This window comes from Phacochoerus africanus, chromosome 7 (genome assembly GCF_016906955.1).
Source record: "Phacochoerus africanus isolate WHEZ1 chromosome 7, ROS_Pafr_v1, whole genome shotgun sequence".
NCBI lineage: Eukaryota > Metazoa > Chordata > Mammalia > Artiodactyla > Suidae > Phacochoerus > Phacochoerus africanus.
Window position 1 is genome coordinate 17,144,601 of NC_062550.1, and position 19,836 is coordinate 17,164,436.

The window sequence follows — 19,836 nt, forward strand, 5'->3', positions numbered from 1 at the left end:
CAGATCCCTAACTGCTGCACCACAAAAGCACTCCAAGAATATCCATTTTAATGAAAGGCATTGAGGACGAGGCTGGGGAGTGGGGCATTTTTTTCTTCCTTTCTCTTTTCTTTCTTTTTTTCTGGCCATGCCCCAGGGTGTTTGGAAATTCCAGGGCCAGGATCAAACCTGTAGCACAGCAGTGGCCTGAGCCACAGCAGTGACTGTGCTTGGTTCTGAACCCACTGGGCCACCAGGAAACTCCCAGGGCATTATTTCTTACTTTACGCGACTCTCTTAGAAAGCTAAAATCTTCACAACACTTTAGTCCCTGCCTTTTCACTACTTCACTGTTCTTACATGATTAGGAACAAGGGTATTTCTTCCTCCAGCCCAAACCCTATCCTCTCTGAGTTCCAGCAAATGCCAAGACCCCAGGAGGGAAGCTAGGTCAGCATGTGGCAGCTGGCCACTAGAGGGTGGTGTTTCTGTAGTTAAGGGGATGGTGAGCAGTCTACAAATTTGGGTGGGAGTGGCAGCCAACAGGTTACCTGTATGGGCGAAAGGAGTAGAAAAGGAAAGTGGGAAAGGTGAGGAGGAAATCCTAGGGTTATGGTCCTGAATGAGTGAGGAAGAGGTAAGGAATGGTAACAAGGCAGGAAGAAAACATTTGCCCTGATTCGCTACCAAAGGCTATAGCCATCAACTCCTTGGAAAAGGAGCTGTTGGCATTGAACTCTCCCCAGATACAGAGAAGTCAACTACAAAAGGATTTCTCAGTTTATTTGCATATATACATTGTCACTCCAGAGTCATCTCCACTTCAGGAGTCCCCAGCTCCCCTCACCCAGCCAACATCCAAAACCTACCTAGGCAACTGGGTCCTAAATAAACAATGCCCAGGACTCAAATCCCAATCCCACAGGTTACAACAATTCATTTACTTAGCAAAGACAGAGAGCTAGAGGACAGTGCCCGTGAGACATCCTTGCCCCTTTGTAAACATTGACAGCCAGGCCACGGGAGCCTGGGCAAGTGTGCAAACATGAGGGTACCACACTGTGTGCCCAGAGGGCCAGGGACACAGCTGGTAACCAAACCGGTGAGGTCCTGAGGCCCTGCCCCCCAAACCTCTGCTGGAGCCTGGCACATGCCAGGGGCAGAATCAAGGCAGCTACCCCATGCTCAAGGGTTCACATGAGATGGCAACGGTGCTCTTGGCCATATGAATTCTCCACCCGGGCAATCTCCTGGATGACTTTGGTGAAGATGCCTTGAGTCAGCTGCAAGGGATAAGAATTCAGGGCAAAAAAAGTTGGTTAGTTCACTGCCAGTACTCGGAGGTGAATACCCTATTCTCCCCCACCATCCCCACCACCAAGCGATGCCATAAGAAAAACACTGCTACCCCCCCCCCACCTTCCTAATCTTCAGGCCCAGCACCTGATTATCTCGAGCAGATGACTCCATAAATGTTGCACCCCAGGACTCTGCCAGCTTCTTCCCTTCAACAGCCTGGACCTCCCTGGAAGCAAATTTGGGACATGAAAATGAAGGAGAGCAATGTCCCCCATGATCTTTGCAATATCTCAGTAGAAATCAGATTTCCTCTGATCCATCTCATTCCAAGGTTTGGGAACAGGGTTGGAAGAGGAGAAAATGTAGAAAAACAAAGGAGCCTAGGACTGAGGCTTAAAATATAAAAACTATAGCTTTTGCCATAAAAGGGTTATTTTGTTTTAGCCTTCAAGTTAGAAGTGAAAAGAGGTAAAATGACTGGTTCAAGTCAGTGGCAGAGCCAGGACAAGGACCTGACTCATTCCTAGTTCAGCTCACTTTCCTTCGCCTGAAGCTACAGAGATTTCCCTACCTGTCTGGAGAGAGATCTGCCTTGTTTCCCACCAGCACCACTGGCAGCCTGTGAGGAAACAGCAGTTACTACAGGATCCCCTCTGTCTCCCATGGACCCCAACTTCCTTCCCATCAGAGCTCGATAATTCCCCATCAGACCAGAGAGAATCTATGTCCTGGCTTCCTCCTTAATTTGGATCCTCGACCTCCCTCTGTCTGCTTTCTCCATTCATGTTTACACTATATCTTTAGCCCCCAGTGTCACATACCGGGTTTTCCCATGGCCTTCATGTAGCTTTTGGTACAGACTCTCAATGACTTGGAAGCTTTAAACACAAGAAGCGAAGCTGTAACCTTATTCTGGACCAGCCCTCAGATCCTCCCAAGTACCCTGCTCACAACCTTGGTCACTTACCTATGCAGAGAGGTGACAGAATATACGAGCACATAACCATGGACCCCAATGATGAATGAATAGGGCAGAATGCTGTACTCATCCTGACAAGAAATAGAAACATCAGTACCCAGATCTACAACACTCAGATGGCCAAGGTTGGTGGGCTGCACCCTGGGGACTCTCTGTTGCACACCCTACTCCAGTCACTTCTATTCAGCAAGTATTTGCAGAGTTGCCCAAATCAGCACTGCACGCTACTAGCTGCTAAAATGCTTTTGGGATGAGCCACAGAGGGTGCCAGACTTCATCTCCCAGGACTGAACTGCAACATTTAGATACCCTAGCCCAGGGAGTTGCCTGGTGACCTAGTGCTTAGGACGCAGTGCTTTCACTGCTGCAGCTTGGGTTTAGTCCCTGGTCTGGGAACTGAGGTCCCACATTAAGCAGCTTCACACTGTGGCTGAAAAAAATAAATAAATAAAGGATACCCTACCCCAAACTGGTACCTGCCCTGCTGTGTCCACCAGGTGTAGGTGAAACTCATCTTTGCCAAGAGTGACTATCTTGCTGTAAGCTGAAAAGAAAAGAAAACTTAACCGTGAGGTGCCTTGTAGGGCTAGAAACATGTGCCCTAATACATTCTTAACCCTGGGGGTGACTTAGATGGGTCAGGGCCAGGGAGCTGTCCAGGAAATTGGAAAGACAACATTAGGCTTCTTATTGTCTACACAAACACCATCCCGGACTCTTGGAAAATGCATACTCTAGCTCCACTCATAGAACAAGATTGCTAGAGAAGAGGTTATATTTAATGTCTAATTGAATCATCCCCTTGGCACAAGGAAAATCCCAAACGGTGGAATTGGGTGGGGCACCCAAGCTCTCCCTACCCTGTCCCTAGGGGAGAAGTCTACTCACTATTCTCCACAGTAGGATCATAATCTTCCAGGAACTCGCCCTCCACAAATTGATGTGCTAAAGATGTCTTCCCTGTGGAAAGCAGAGGTAGTTGTATCCAAATCACCCATCGACATTCACATCCTCTGTCCCTTAGGGATGTGACCCTGGACTAAAGGGGACCCCAAATTAGCATCCTGGTCTGTAAATGCCCCCATGCACTGCCTTCCCTTAGCCTACCCTCACCCTCTTTTCGCCCTGGGTCTCTGCCCCTTAACCACCGTATGCATGCATACAGGAGCGCCGCAGGAAGCCTTTCCCGCCGCCTTTCCCCACCTCACTCCTGGAAAGATCCGGGATTCCCTAGGTTCCTGTCTGCCCTGCACTGGACACCTGAGACTTGCCCCACCCAGAATGCGTCCCCGTCATCGAATCCTAAACCCACCTCCACCTCCCAGAGTAACGCTGAGGACCGCTCGGGCGTTCCAACAGTCAAGCCCACGTTAACTCTTACAAGCTCCCGCTTCCCGCAGCCTTCCACACACTACCAACAGGCCAGCCTTTCTCTCAGCAACCTCTTTCAGTCATCGCTCTACAAGCTGGTTCTAAGGATGCCACCATTCCTTGCCTGGGGCGCGTTCCCGCGGCAGCGCGCCTCCTCTGGCCACAAAGCCACGGTGCATCCATGCTCTCTCCCAGGCGGAGACTCACCTACAGAGCGGTATCCGAGGATGACCACCTTCCTGTAGCGAACTAAAGGCATGGCAGGAGCCGGCCCCCAGGGGCTTGCAGAACTTCGGGCTGAGAGAGCCCCAGGAAAAGAAAGCCGAAGTACAAGCAGGCGCGACAACCGGCACAGGAAAGTCGCTCACCCCGAGCTGCCAAAGGCAGGCTAGAGGGAAACCAAAACAAGCGCCGCGCCCGGAGCTGGCCACGTGATCACAACACAGCAAGACTAAGGCTAGGGAGCCGGGCGACCGGTGAACTACTCTGCCGCGCCGCCCCGGGCTCCGCCCCCCAGGCCGCTCGCTATTGGTCCATTAGAAAAGATAAGGGCGGGGCCGTAGCAGGAGGGAAGGGTGGGCCTCACGTGGAGCGGGAGAACGGCGAGCTGCGCAGGCGCAGTCTAGACCCGGTTCATTCATAAAGAAACAGAAAGGAACCCGGGGTCCTAGAGATGTTTGCGCTTTTGCAACCTGGCAGAAGTGACGGCAAAATATCATGGATGGAAAATACCCATGTGGCCAGGCTGGAATTTCTGGTCAAATGATTCTAGGCTTCCCTTTTACAAGGTGCCAGGGTCCTTGGGTAGGGGAAGAAAAGGCCAAGTTGCAATACATTATCTCCACTTCCCCAGCCTTCAGCCTCAGATATCATATTGTCAGGTTTCCACAGTCCTCCAGGATCTATCTTCAGAACAGCAATTTTTTTTTTTTTTTGGTCTTTTCAGGGCTGCACCAGAGGCATATGGAAATTCCCAGGCTAGGGGTTGAATCGGAGCTGTGTCCGCTGGCCTACGCCACAGCCACAGCAAAGCCGGATCCGAGACACCTCTGCGACCTACACCACACCTCACCGCAATGTTGGATCCTTAAACAACTAAGCGGGGCCAGGGATCGAACCTGCGTCTTCATGGATACTAGTCAGATTCCTTTCCTCTGAGCCATGACAGGAACTCCCAGAACTGCAATTCTTATTCCTGGGAAAATTTTTAGAATTTGTGGCCAAGTCCTCTGGGTTTCGCTGTCATAAGCCACATACTTATTTATTCAGCAAATATTCATTAAGCGTATTCGATATGTTTTAGGCATTACACTTACAGTGATGAATATGACAGATAAGGTCTCATGAAGCTTAAAATCTAATTGGGAAGAAAGAAACATGAACGAGTAAACGCTAGGAAGCTTCCCTTGTGACTCAGTGGAAACAAACCCGGCTAGTAAACACAACGAAGAGGGTTCGATCCCTGGCCTCACTCAATGGGTTAAGGATCCGGTGTTGTTGAGCTGGCTGTAGTTCACACCTGCAGCTAGGATCCCATACTGTGTCACTGCAGCTGTAGCACAAGCCTGCAGCTATAGCTCTGATTTGACCCCTACCCTGGGAACTTCAATATGCCACAGGTGCGGCCCTAAAAAAGAAAAAAAAAAAAGTGCCATAAAAAAACTGTGTGAGGTAAAAAAAAAAGAGTTCCTGGTCGCCCAGTGTTGTTGCTGCTATGGCGCCGGTTCAATCCCCTGGCCCAGGAAAATGCGTGTGTGCAGGCACAGCCAAAAAAAGAAAAAAGAAAAAAAAAACGTGATAAGAAAAGACCAGTTTAGATCAGTGACACTTCCTCTCAAAGGATGCCCCACTGAAGCTGAGGTCTGAACTGAATGATAGTAAGGAACAAGCTAGCAAAAGATTCAGACAGAAGAGGAGTTCCCCCTATGGCACAGTAGGTTAAGAATCTGGCTGCACCCAGAGTTCCTGCTGTGGCACAATCAGATCTGCCTTGTCGCCGCAGTACCAAGAATCAGGTTCGATCCTGGCCTGACACAGTGAGTTAAAGGCTCCTGCTCAGATTCAGTGCCTGGCCTGGGAATTTTGTATGCCTTTGCTTGGGGGAAAAAAAGGATCAGAAGGATGAGACAGGAGTTCCCATCGTGGTTCAGTGGAAACGAATCTGACTAGTATCCATGAGGACGCAGGTTTGATCCCTGGTCTCAATCAGTGGGTTAAGGATTTGGCATTGCTGTAAGCTGTGGTGTAGGTCGCAGACATGGCTTGGATTTGGTGTTGCTGTGGTTGTGGTGCAGGCCAGCAGCTACATCTCCGATTAGACCCTTAGCCTGGGAACCTCCATATGCCAAGGGCGTGTCCCTAAAAAGACCAAAAAATTAAAAAAAGAAGGATGAGACAGAGGAATCCATCATTACTATGATGCTCAGATGGAAATAAATTTGTTAAATTCCAGAGGAAGGAGAGCGATAAAGGCTAACTGCATTATTCATTCATTCATCCACAAATATTTATCAAAAAACCACCACATCCCAGGCACCCTTCCAAGTGTTTAGAATAGAGCGGTGAACAACACAAACAAAGTGTTTGCTCACAAGGAACAAGCATTCTTTTGGGAGAAGACTAACAATCTACAAGTTAGCAATTAATGAGTTACAATTTTAAAAAGTAATAACTGCAATGAGAAAAAATAAACAAGACCTTACTGGGATAGAGAGCGACTTGGGGGTGTGATCCTCCTCTTATTTTATGCAATATCCTAGGAAGCATGAGGAGGTAACATTTGTGCCTGAGACTGGAGTAAATGGGTAGCTATTATCACCTTTCTCTTACAGATGTGGAAAATGAGATTTAGTCATACAGCAGCACACAGAAGTTATTTCTTCTGGAAGGTCCTGATGAGGTGCATATGTAGGAGTTTGATGGTGTTGGAGGACAGGCTTTCTAAAACTATAGAACCATCTAATGCCTAAAAATGTCCAGATCGGGGAGTTGCCATTGTGGCTCAGCGGTAACGAACCTGTCTAGTATCCATGATGATGGTGATGCAGGTTCAATCCCTGGCGTTGCCCAGTGGGTTAAGGATCCGGGGTTGCTGTGAGCTGTGGTGTAGGTTGCAGATGCTGCTCGGATCCTGCATTGCTGTGGCTGTGGTGTAGGTCAGCAACTACAGCTCTGATTCGACCCCTAGACTGGGAACTACCACATGCCACAGGTTCGGCCCTTAAAAAAAAAAAATGTCCAGGACGGGAGTCCCTGTTGTGGCTCATCAGGTTAAGGACCTGACATTGTCTCTGTGAGGATGCAGGTTCAATCCCTGGCCTTGCTCAGTGGCTTAAGGATCTGGTGGTCTTGTGGCTGTGGTGTTAGGCCAATAGCTGCAGCTCTGATTTGACCCCTAGCCCAGGGACTTCCATATGCTGCAGGTGTTCCCATTAAAAAAAAAAAAAAAAAAGTCCAGATTGGAGTTCTTCATGTGGCACAATGGGATCAGAGACCTTTTGGGAAAGCTGGGACACAAGTTTGATCCCCAGCCAGCCACAGTGGGTGAAGGATCCAGTGTTGCCACAGCTGCAGCTTAGGTAACAACTGCGGCTTGGATCTGATTTCTGGCCTAGGAATTCCATTTGCCAAGGCGCAGCCAAAAAAGAAAAAAAAAATGTCCAGATCCATAAAAGTTTTTTCTAAGGCTTCTTTTTAATCTGGTCTCAGAAAGGGACCCAAATACCTATTCTAATAAGTAAAGGAATTTCCTTGCAGACCAGGAATTTTTTTTTTTTTTTTAGGGCCACAGCGGCAGCATATGGATGTTCCCAGGCTAGGGGATCAATCAGAGCTGCAGATGCCGGCCTACACCACAGCCACAGCAACTCAGGATCCAAGCCGTATCTGTGACCTACACCACGGCTCATAGTAACGCCAGATCCTGAACCCACAGAGTGAGGCCTGGGATGGAACTTGCATCCTCATGGATACTAGTTGGGTTCGTAATCCAGACCCAGCAATTTTATATGATGTTGGCAGTGATTCTAGATTAGGTTTTAAGCACTGTAGGATAAAACCAAGAACAAGATTCAATTAAATTCAATACAAATTTATTCATCTCCAAGAGAAAGACAGATACCATATGATATCACTTATATCTGGAATCTCATATACAGCACAAATGAACCTTTCCACAGAAAAGAAACTCATGGACATGAATGGGAATTTGAGGTTAATAGATGCAAACTATTGCCTTTGGAATGGATAAGTAATGAGATCCTGCTGTATAGCACTGGGAACTATCCAGTCACTTATGGTGGCACATGATAATGTGAGAAAAAAGAATGCGTACATGTATGTGTGACTGGGTCACCTTGCTGTACAGTAGAAAATTGACAGAACACTGTAAAGCAATGATAACGGGGGAGAAAATCGTCATATAAATAAAACAAATTTAGTCATCTCCTGCTTTGTACTAGGCACTCTTAGGATGTTTGCACGCCAGGGATACACAAATAAATAACAGATGCCCTTAATACTCTTGGTCTTTCCAGATTAACTCTGTATTCTTTTTTTTTTTTTGTCTTTTTGTCTTTTTGCTATTTCTTGGGCCGCTCCTGCAGCATATGGAGGTTCCTAGGCTAGGGGTTGAATCAGAGCTGTAGCCACTGGCCTACGCCAGAGCCACAGCAACGCGGGATCCGAGCCGCGTCTGCGACCTACACCATAGCTCACGGCAATGCCGGATCGTTAACCCACTGAGCAACGGCAGGGACCGAACCCGCAACCTCATGGTTCCTAGTCGGATTCGTTAACCACTGCGCCACGACGGGAACTCCATTAACTCTGTATTCTTTCCCACCCAAAGTTGTGTCCAGAGGTAGCCCTTGCCCCTTGGATTCCAGTGGGGTTCAGCCAAAGGGGAGTGCTCACAGAAGGTCAGGCAGAGAGAAGAAATGGCCTGCGCCCACACTGAAGGTCACAGCACCTCTCAAGGCATCCCCACAGCACACACAGCTCTCTTGTTCTGTTTCCAGTAACTCCCTCCTCTCACCCTTCAGGACTGCAGTGATAACAGCCTCTCTGATACTCACCCTGGGATGCTGCTCTACCCCTTGGGTTTCCTTACATTCTGCCCATACCTTTGTAAATAGTCTATTAAGAGCATCCTTCAAATTCTCTTGTTTTCAATCAGGAAGAAGGCAAAAGGACTAAGACAAAAGGCTTTCTCTTGTGGCTTTTTCTTCTTAAACAGGAAGAGAAGCACTCACAGAAGATTTTTTACTTACATCTTCTTGAACAAAACTGGCCATCTCCACCCTCAAGAGAGCCTGGACATCTCAGCACTTTCTTTTCTACACTCTCTCTTAATGGTAGGCAAATGAGAATGAGAGAATGAGAATAAATGTTTCGTGAGTCTTTCTACAAGACCTGCATATCTTGGGACCAAGATATTTGTTTATTAAATATCAATCACTATTTTATTTTATTTTGTCTTTTCTAGGGCCGCACCTGAGGCATATGGAGGTTACCAGGCTAGGGGTCTAATCTGAGCTGTAGCCGCCACCCTATGCCAGAGCTACAGCAACACAGGATCGGAGCCACGTCTGCGACCTACACCACATCTGCTCATGGCAATGCAGGATCCTTAATCCTCTGAGCGAGGCCAGGGGTTGAACCAGCAGCCTCATGGTTCCTAGTCGGATTCTTTGACCACTGAGCCACGACGGGAACTCCTAAATATCAATCACTTTAAAAGGAAGGACATAATCGGTTACTTCGTAAAGATCACAGATATGTGCAGATTACTAATATAGAATAAAATAAAGGAAGTCAAAGATCCTAATGTTAGGTAAATAGGCTTAAAATAAAATTTATAGTGACAGCATCATACATTGCTCTGTCTCAAACAACTGAGATAAAATAAACATAAAATGCTCCTAGAAAACTATTTTAAGTATCTCTGTGAAACGTGAAAACACTTTTACTACATTTGAAATGATGGGTTTCATTTCATAGACCTTCAGAGCTTCTTGGTTATCTACACTTTTGGTGGAGAAATAGCTATGGCTTCACCTCCCTGCTGATATATCCATTATCTCTTATTCCATAAGAAACTATATCAACACTTGGTGGTTTAAAACAACAATGTAGGATTTCCCATCATGGCTCAGTGGAAATGAATCTGACTAGCATCCATGGGACGCAGGTTCCATCCCTGGCCTTGCTCAGTGGGTTAAGGATCCAGCGTTGCTTTGAGCTGTGGTGTAGGTTGCAGACACGGCTTGGATCTGGCGTTGCGGTGGCTGTGGTTGTGGGGTAGGCCAGCGGCTACAGCTCCGATTGGACCCCTGGGAACCTCCATATGCTGTGGGTACGGCTATAAAAAGACAAAACAATAAAAAAAAGTTTTTAAAGGAAAAAATGTACTATTTCTCATGATTCTGTGAATTAAATTGGCAATTCTTCTGTTGTGTCTTCTGGATCCATTCATGTGGATCAGAAGCCACAGACGCTGTTGGGTGTCCCTCTCCTTCACCCACAGTTATAGTTACAGCTCTCTTGGATTCTTGTAACTCTTCCTTTGTCCCTTCAGGCCTACGGGTTGGGTTAGCACCTCGGGTAACGCCCCACTGATGCCAGACCCTGAAGCATCACCCTGTCCACAGACACCGCATCACCCCATCCACATCTTTATGAACAACCCTCTCATTATAGTCTCAAGTCCCAATTTGAATATGCTATATGTTTCCTCCAAGGATTCTGAATGATACCCTTCTGAATGTTTTAGGAGACAAAATTTTCAAGCAAAAGATTAGAAGGCAAAATTATATCAGGTCTCACATCACAATATAAGTAGCTAGAAGCCTAAAAGAAGGAATTTTTCTTCAAAAAAAGAGAAAGGAATTCCTGTTGTGGCTCAGCAGTGATGAACCTGACTGGTATCCCAGAGTCAGGGAACCCTGACTCTGATTAGTGGGTTAAGAATCTGGCGTTGCCATGAGCTGTGGTGTAGGTCCCAGACATGGCTTGTATTTGGCATTGCTGTGACTGTGGCATAGGCTGGCAGCTGCAGCTCTGATTGGACCCCTAGCCTAGGAATTTCCATATGCTGTGGGTGCAGCCCTAAAAAAGACCAAAAAACAGAAGGAAAGAAAGAAAGAGAGAGAGAGAGAGAAAGAAAGAGAGAGAGAGAGAGAGAGAGAGAGAAAGAAAGAAAGAAAGAAAGAAAGAAAGAAAGAAAGAAAGAAAGAAAGAAAGAAAGAAAGAAAGAAAGAAAGAAAGGGTTTCTCTTATGGCTTAGTGGGTTGAGGATCTGTTGTCACTGCAGTGGCTTGGAATTTCCACGTGCTGAAAGCCTGCCCCTGCCCCGGCAAAAAAAAAAAAAAAGAGAGAGAGAAGAAGGAAGAAAGAAGAAAAGTTAATTATTCATCTGGAAGGGTTAGAGATTTTATATGGTAATCATAATTGAGCTGGGCCTTAAAGCTAGAGAAGATCCTAGACAAAAAAACAAAATGCAAAGAGACAAGCGAAAGCACAGTGTATCTGCAAATACAAAGTGGGCCCTGTGCCTGGAGCCCTTTACATGTGTGGCTATGGGTGAAAATTAAAGCTGAAATTTGACTGGGATCAGATCAGGGAGGATCTTGAATGCCAGCTTTAAGAATTTGATCTGTATTCAATACCCCAGAGTTTTCAAAATACTCCACTAGTTGTATGTAAGATGACTTACGTAATGTGTAAAAGGAAATTTTTGTTAAGTAATTTTTTTTTTTTTTTGGCCATAATTGTGGCATGTGGAAGTTACTGGGCCAGGGATCAAACCCAGGCTATAGCATCAACCCAAGCCCCTGCAGTGATATTACCAGACCCTTAACCCACTCAACTACAGAGGGAACTCTTTTTTTTTTCTTTTTTCTTTTTTTTTCTTTTTGCCTTTTCTAGGGCTGCTCCCATGGCATATGGAGGTTCCCAGGCTAGGGGTCGCATCGGAGCTGTAGCTGCCGGCCTGCACCAGAGCCACAGCAACGCAGGATCCAAGCTGTGTCTGCAACCTACACCACAGCTCACAGCCACCCCGGATCCTTAACCCACTAAGCAAAGCCAGGGATCAAACCTGCAACCTCATGGTCCCTAGTCAGATTCGTTAACCACTGCGCCACGACAGGAACTCCCAAGCAGGAACATTTAATGTGTATGTTTTTTAATGTGTTGTAGAAAAAACAATAGTGATCAGACCAAAACTATGACTTCATAAATATTCTGTCTTAGAAGAGGCTGAACTTGGTAGTAAGAAAAGCCAGTAAGGATTTCCTGTCATGGCTCAGTGGAAACGAATCTGACTAGCATCCACGAGGACTCAGGTTCGATCCCTGGCATTGCTCAGTGGGTTAAGGATCCAGCATTGCTATGAGCTGTGGAGTAGGTCGCAGATGTGGCTTGGATCGCGCATGGCTGTGGCATAGGCCAGCAGCTACAGCTCCGATTGGACCCCTAGCCTGGGAACTTCCATATGCCACGGGTATGGCCCTGAAAAGCCAAAAAAAAAAAAAGAAAAGTAAAACTGGAGAAAAATATAAATAATTACACAAGTGGAAATGGACTATAGATACCATCATGAAAATAGTACGAGGTTTGGGAGGCACTGCAATAAGCAATGGGCCCTTTGCTGTATCCTTGGTGGGAGTGTGGTGGATGGAGAGGGCAGTACTGTGAATACAGCTGTGCTTTCTGAGGATCACGCTGGCAACTCAGCGGAGAAAGATGTACTGAGAACTGGGGCTGGAGGCAGGAGCACTTATTAGGAAGCCAATACCCAGACATCCAGGAGGAGAGAGATGAGGGCCTGGACCATGGTAGCAACAAAGAGGATATAAGGATTCACACAATGGGCACTCCAGATAGAAGTTATAAAGTGGATGGCCTGATTAAAAGGGACAAAATGAAGGCTGATGGAAATTCCATTTATAGATTGAGAGAAAAATGGAAGAACAGGAGTTGTTTAGGGGGGACATGGGGAAGGTATTGAATTAATGCTTTTTTTTCTTTCTTTTTGGCTGTCCCGAGGCATATGGAGTTCCCAGGCCAGGGATCAGACCGGAGCTGTAGCTGCAATCTACATCACAGCTGTGGCAATGATGGGTCCTTTAAAACACCGCGCTGCTGGAGTTCCTGTTGTTGGGCTTGCAGAATGAATCTGACTAGCATCCATGAGGATGTGGGTTCCATCGCTGGCCTTGCTCAGTGGGTCTGGGATCCGGCGTTGCAGTGAGCTGTGGTATAGATCGTAGACTTGGCTCAGATCCTGTGTTGCTGTGGCTGTCACAGGCCGGCAGCTATAGCTCCAATCGATCCATCAATCCCCTAGCCTGGGAACCTCCATATGCCATGGGTGTGGCCCTAAAAAAATGACAAAAAATAAAACAAATAAAACACTTCACCAGGCCAGTGATAGAAACTGTATCCTGGTGCCCCAGAGATTCAGCTAATCCTGTTGGGCCGCAGTAGGAACTCCCTTAGAGTAATCTTTTTAAAACTCAGATTTGATCATGCCACTTCTCTAAGCTTAAACCTAATTAACATAATCCATTAAAATGACTGCCCTTCTCTAGAAAAATGTCAAAAATCCTTAGCATAGTACAATGCCTATTAGTTCTGGCAGAGGCTTTAATAAATATTTGTTTGAGGAGGGAGTCAAACCTCTGGACCTGAGAGGAACTGCCTTGTCCCTTTGTGTGTTAATTGGACTTTAAATCTCAGAGCACCTCCTTATTGCCAACACTTGGAAGCACCTTATTTTCGTAGCCTCTGGCATCTCTTACAAAGTGATTTCCTCAAGGTCACACAGCTGGTGCATCAGTACCAAAGAGAATATACTGCACAATTGTTCTTCACTGTGGAACTACAGTGCAGTGAGAATCAATCACAGTTCCAAAGTGACAACCACCAGCAGGGTGCTTGAGCCTCCTGTGACACTCCCACGAAGTCTCCAGGCCTTGGTATGGAGTCTTTCAAAGATAAGGTAAATCCGCCGTCTCACCCCACCAAAGAAACCCCAGTTATTGTAAATGAGACATTTTTTTTCTTTTCTTTTTGCCACACTGGCAGCAAGTATAAGTTCCAGGGCCAGGGATCAAATCCAGTCCACAGCAGTGATCATGCCAGACCCTGAACCCACTGAGCCACCAGGGAACTCACAGTGAGACATCAAAGAATAATCCATCCCAGGTAGTTTATCAAAGGATAGAGAGGATGAGGGAAAGGAGGCTGTGTGAGAGAGGCCCACACCTTCCTTCCTGTGGTGGCCCTAAGGTGCTTTGGGCCAGCTGCCTCCAAGAGAAGAGGAAAATGGGTGACTTTGGCTCCAGCTTAGTTCAGAGAGAGATGCCTGATATCTAGACTCAAAGATTCTACGAGATACTAGGGACAAGCCAGAGACTAGAACAAGAAAGGGATGTGTGTGGAGGAAATGGGATTAATCCCAGCTCAAATGTTGGGTGGAATCCCAGCTGCTGCAGCTGCTGAGGGCTTAACCAGCTGTTCCCTGGGCAGCTGCAATGATCAGCCCAGACCTGGCTCTCAGGGTGGCAGTTCTGTCTCAGCTTAGGGCCATCGGCTCTAGGCAAAGCCAAGACTCTGCGGAAAGAATAGCTGGAAAGCAAAAGAGAATAGCAGGGAAAAAAAAGAGCCCCTGGTTCCAAGAATTTCTGTTTGGACACCACGTGGTTTGAAATCAAACAACTGTGTCCTTAGATCATGTGGTCTCAAGCAGGGAAGTTGAGAGATGGTTTGGGTTTAGGTTTCAGAGAGAAGCAAAGCCAGGGGCTGGAGGTATCACCCCAATTCTGTTCCTATCTTACCGTGTCTTGCTCCAGTTTCCCCATGCTGCCCCCTACATATCTGTCCCCATAACACACTCTGTGGGGACAGGAGCATTTCCTACTTGTGATTAGAACTAGCAATACTCATGTGCTCAAATAACTTAGGGATAAAGATGACCCAGGAGTTATGGCTCAGTGGGTTAAGAACCCGACTCCTATCCATGAGGATGCGGGTTCGATCCTGGTCTCACTCAGTGGGTGAAGGATCTAGCATTGCCACCAGCTGCAGCATAAGGGCAGACACAGCTAGACCCCTAGCCTGGCAACTTCCATATGCCACAAATGCAGCCCTAAAAAGAAAAAAAAAGTAAAAAAAAAATGCAGAACTTGTTTTTTTTTTAAATGACTCAAAAAGCCCATCTGATTGCCAATTTCCTCTTTTAAATGTGTTTGATTTCCCCTCCTCACCTGCTTCAAATCCTACAATTGCTTTTCAACTTTCTAACAGAACTGAAAATCCTTAAAGTCCATCCCATTTCCCTCTCGCTATAGTGAACGCACCAATGCTTCTCAGAGTCATCTTCCTGCTGCTCCCCAACCCCAGGCCTTTGCACATGCTGTTCCCTCTGCTTGGAGGAACAAGGTCTCAGCTGAAATGTCACTTCTCATCTCTTCACCACACTCAACCTTCTAAGCACTTATGCCTGTCTTGCCTGATGACCTGAAAGAGCCTATGCCTGCCTTTATTGTCCTAGTCCCACAACACATCACACTATTTGGCACAGTGGGCCCTCAGCAAACCCTTACTGAAGATACTGCCTTCTCGGGGGAGATGTTCTTCATCAATCAAGTCACATCCGGAGGCAAGAAGGGGAAAGGCGGGTTCAAATGGCCTAATTCGCCCCAAAATCCCCTCCAGGGAAATACCCTAGCCAGCCACAGGCTGCTTCCCATAGACAGCTGTCTCAGTCTCCCAGCCAGAGAAGAAAGCTTCTTCCAGTCTAACAGGGACCACGAAAGCGCAGTCAGGGATGAACATCTCAAGGCTCTAGGGCAGACATGCTAACTTTTCAAGCAGAGTTGGTTGTTTTCACTAAGAAAAGACCCCACCTTAGCACTGGCCTCTTATTGCAAATATTTCTGGAAGATTGTATTGGTCTGCTCGAGCCGCCATAACAAAATACTGTAGACAGGGTGACTGAGACATCGAACATTTATTTTCTCACCATTTTGGAAGCTAGAAAAGTCCAGGATCAAGGTTCCAGCCAATTTGGTTTCTAAGGAGAGCCCTGTTCCTGGCCTACAGACGATCGCCTTCTCATTGTGGCCTTGCGTGGTCTTGCCTTGGCACATGTGAACAGAGAGAAAGCAAACGGTATGTCGGACGCTAATTCTGTCAGATCGGGGTCCCACTCTTCTGACCTTAAGTCCTTCCTTAGAGGCTCCATCTCCAAATACAGCCAAGTGAGCATGATGGCTTCAACGTATGAATTCGGGGCAGACACACACTTTCAGTCCATAACAAAGCACTATCTGCCCAATCCTCTCATTCAAAAAGAGCTCAGGGTCTTATATTTTCTAGGTTGGGGTACCAACCCGCCATGGATTACTGCCAGAAACTTGCACCCATATCTGTATTTCCTTAACTGGCGGCCAGGTGGCTTTAGTTAAGGAAACCAGCCATTCAGGCAGGAGGATGAAGAGCCAATGAACGTGAGAGAGAAATCACTGTCAGAAAGCTAGACTTGGGAGTTCCCGTCATGCGTGGCTCAGCAGTTAGTGAACCTGACTAGCATCCATGAGGACGTGGGTTTGATCCCTGGCCTTGCTCAGCGGGTTAAGGATCCGGCGTTGCTGTGAGCTGTGATGTAGGTCACAGATGCGCCTCAGATCCTGAGATGCTGTGGCTGTGGCACAGGCCGGCAGCTTCAGCTCCAATTGGACCCCTAGCCTGGGAACCTCCATATGCTGCGAGTGAGGCCCTAAAAAGACCAAAAGAAAAAAAAAAAAAAAGAAAGAAAGCTAGATTTACTAGAGACTCAATGAAGGGAATGAGAAAGAATCAGATCCAGCCTCAGGAACCATAGGACGTGCCCCCATCCATAGACGCAGTCTTAGTTCTCCTTATTCCTGCCCCAGATTCCTCACCTGTAATATGATCTCATAAGGTTCTTGTGAGGACTAAATGAGAACGCATGTAAAGTGCTAAAACAGAGCCTGGCCTGTAGCAAGTTCTCAAGAAACATTAGCTATCTTATGGTTATACTTTCCAATCTCCTGCCCTAACCAGCCTGCCCAGCTTCATCCCAGATTCCAAGGCCTTGTTCATGGGGTTCCTTCTGCCCTGAATGCCACTACTAGTCTCCTCCACCTACACATGCTGCAACGTCCTATTCAGGCCCAACTTTCTCCATAAGGCCTTCTGAGTACAAATATGACATTTGCTGCCCATTCAACTCATCTTGCTTAAGCAACAATGTTGCTTTGGTTTTTAACCATCTTATACCTTTAAGAAGCTCTTTCTTAATTTTCATGTATGTGTTTTTCAGAGTCAATGCAGTGCTACACTGTAGATGTTCAATAAATCCTGCTTGAAGAAGGGAAGGGGAGAAAAATCTGAATTCTGGGCAATAAAAAGGTCACCTGAACCTTGAAGCAATGGTTCTCAATTCCAGTTTCTCCATATGCAGAGAGGTCTTCCCAGGATTAATACAAAATGTTCTGTAAATTCTCAAAACAAGATTACTTTTTTTCTTTTTTTGGCTGCACTTGAAACAGGCAGAGGTTCCTGGGCCAGGGATCGAACCCATGCCACTGCAGTAACCAGAGCCACTGTAGGGACAATGCCAGGTCCTTAACACACTGAGCCACAAGGGCATTTCTAATTATACTTTTATTCTAAAGCAAACCCAGATCTGTCACACAGCACCTTCTGAAGAATGGAGTCATGAAATAAAACAATTATAAGAGGAACATAACCCCTCAAAAGTTTGGAAACTATTGATAATGCTTCTTCTAGTGGAATGGTAAGGAGAGAAGCAGAAAGTGGCAACAGCAGTGAGAAATGGGTGCAGAGCACACAAATCATTTACTGAGGAATTCCCACTGTGGCTCAGCGGAAATGGAATCTGACCAGTATCCATGAGGACACAGGTTCGATCCCTAGCCTCTCTCAGTGGGTTAAAGGATCCAGCATTGCCATGAGCTGTGGTGTAGGTTGCAAACACAGCTGGGATCTGGCATTGCTGTGGCTGTGGCGTAGGCCAATGGCTACAGCTCCCATTCGACCCCTAGCCTGGGAACCTCCACAGGCCCAAGTGCAGCCCTAAAAAGACAAAAAAGAAAAAAAAATTACTGAGTGTCTGTTCCACACTGGGCATAGATGGGCATATAACGGATATTGTCAGTGATCCCGTAGGAATCATTATCTCCAGGTCTTCCTGACTTCCAGGCCATGCCCTTTCCCTAATCCTCATTGCCTATTTGGTTGATGAGAAGGGGTGTTGCATTTGGAGTTGTTGTGCGGCCAAGTGAACATCCTTCCTGGCCATCATCATAGAGATGGTGCTCTTTGTGGCTTGAGGGAAGGTAATGGATTTTTTTTTTGGGGGGGAGGGCCTCAAGAAGACGAGAATAAGGAGGGATGGAAGTCGGATTTGAGAGGTGAGCCTCAGGCCTGGGAATTAGTCTACAAGATGTAGTTTAAGGGACGCTGGTTAGCTCTTCTTGACACCAAATATTTCCCTGCCCAAGTTATTAAGGTGCTAGCAATCAGCACCATTACAGTTTTATGGTTTAAAACCTTCTTTTCTTTTCTTTCTTTCTTTCTTTTTTCTTTTTTCTTTTTTTTTTTTTTGCCTTTTTAGAGCCATACCCGCAGCATGTGGAAATTCCCAGGCTAGGAGTTAAATCAGAGCTGCAGCTGCTGGCCTACGCCACAGCCACAGCAACGCCAGATCTGAGCTTCATCTGTGACCTACACCACAGCCCATAGCAAGGCCAGATCCTTAACCCACTGAGTGAGGCCAGAGATTGAACCCACCTCCACATGGATAGTAGTCAGGTTTGATACTGCTGAGCCATAACAGAAACTCCCTAAGGCCTTATTTTCAGCAGGTCTTTACTACCCTACCTGGAAAGGGTAATAAAAACAGGGAGCCCATCAACATAGAAATACTAGTTAGTTTGTCCGACTAGTCATCACCTGGAGTGACATGACAAGACGGCATCAGGGTCTGAGAGAGTGAGAGAGGAGCAGATTTAGAAAGGAAGGAGGAAAGGTTCATGGCTTGGAGTGTTTCTGAAATCAGGAAAGGAGGAAGGTGCTGGTAACTTGCATCTGGTGTGGACTGAGGGAAGTCGAGGTGGAAGGACACTGAGAGTAAATTTAGCCTGCTTCCAAATGTTAGCTTTATCAAGCATGACCTGGAACCTTAAGTATGCTTTCACCTCCAGACGCAGAACTCAAAAGGTCACAAGGGTGAAGGAGATGAGTGGACAACGTGGACATGCATGGAAGTCTGGGCTACAGATCAGCTACAAGTATTACCTCCAGCTTCCAGGAGCACAGAGCTAAACCAGGCAAAAAAGATGCACAAGTGCCAAGTTTGGAAGGATTTTCCCAACAAGAGGCAGGTGGGCTCCTCACCAGCCCCTGACCCTTGTGGCTCCACTCTGGTTGCTTATCAAGCCCTCTCTTGCCTCCTGGAAAAAGACTCCTTTGCCCAGATCCAATCCACCCATCTGTGTAGTATTTAGTTCCCTTTCTTTTAACCTGGAAGGGAACTGATCCTGAAGGCCACTAGAGGGCAGTGTATAGCAGAGACTCAGCCCAGGAGGAGCACAGCTGCTGCAAGGAAGGGTGGGCTCCTGGTGGTACCACCAACCTCCCACCATCCCCCAGGCTCCAGACACTCTCCTTCCAGTGCAATCCAACTTCCTGAGGGACACCTGCCTGCCTGGATTTCAGGTGTCTTCTGCATTGGAACTCAAAGTTTCCAGAAACACCCAGACCAGGAAAGCAGAGCCATCAATAATGGGAGAGGCGAGAGGGGAACAATGGAGAAAGTCAGTAGAAATGGCTAGGATAGGTGATCAAGAAGGGGACTCAGAAAAAAAAGGAGGGAGCTCAGGAGTTCCTTGCTGGCTCAGCAAGTTGAGGATTGGTGTAGTCACTGCCATGGCTCAAGTTTGATCCCTGGCTCAGGTTGTAATTCCGATGTGCTCTTGCTTGGGGAGCCTATCCCCCACCTCCACCCTCATACACTTGGGCTGGAGGTGTTCTCTGTGCATCAGGAAGGATAGGTTCCAGCTCCTGGCCCACGTTTTTTTCTCTTGATCAAGGTGGGGGGCGCTGTCAGTTACGAATTAGCTAGGGATTCCCATGGGTCATCAGTTGGTCCAGTG

General features: G+C 46.9%; 1 protein-coding gene across 2 annotated transcripts; it reads right to left on the reverse strand.

The window, feature by feature from the left end:
- Positions 1-746: 746 nt before the first annotated feature.
- Positions 747-4,130, reverse strand: RHEBL1 (RHEB like 1). Of its 2 annotated transcripts, XM_047788424.1 has the most exons (8): positions 3,836-4,130; positions 3,146-3,217; positions 2,734-2,801; positions 2,246-2,328; positions 2,100-2,156; positions 1,850-1,897; positions 1,423-1,504; positions 747-1,262 (listed from the first exon to the last, which is right to left on the reverse strand). In XM_047788424.1, exons 1-8 carry the CDS (start codon positions 3,885-3,887, stop codon positions 1,173-1,175), a joined length of 552 nt encoding a protein of 183 aa, XP_047644380.1. In that variant the 5' UTR covers positions 3,888-4,130; the 3' UTR covers positions 747-1,172. The 2 variants fall into 2 exon arrangements, with proteins under 2 accessions (XP_047644380.1, XP_047644381.1); XM_047788425.1 differs by lacking the exon at positions 1,850-1,897 and having other exon boundaries at positions 3,836-4,097.
- Between the last annotated feature and the right edge of the window lie 15,706 nt (positions 4,131-19,836).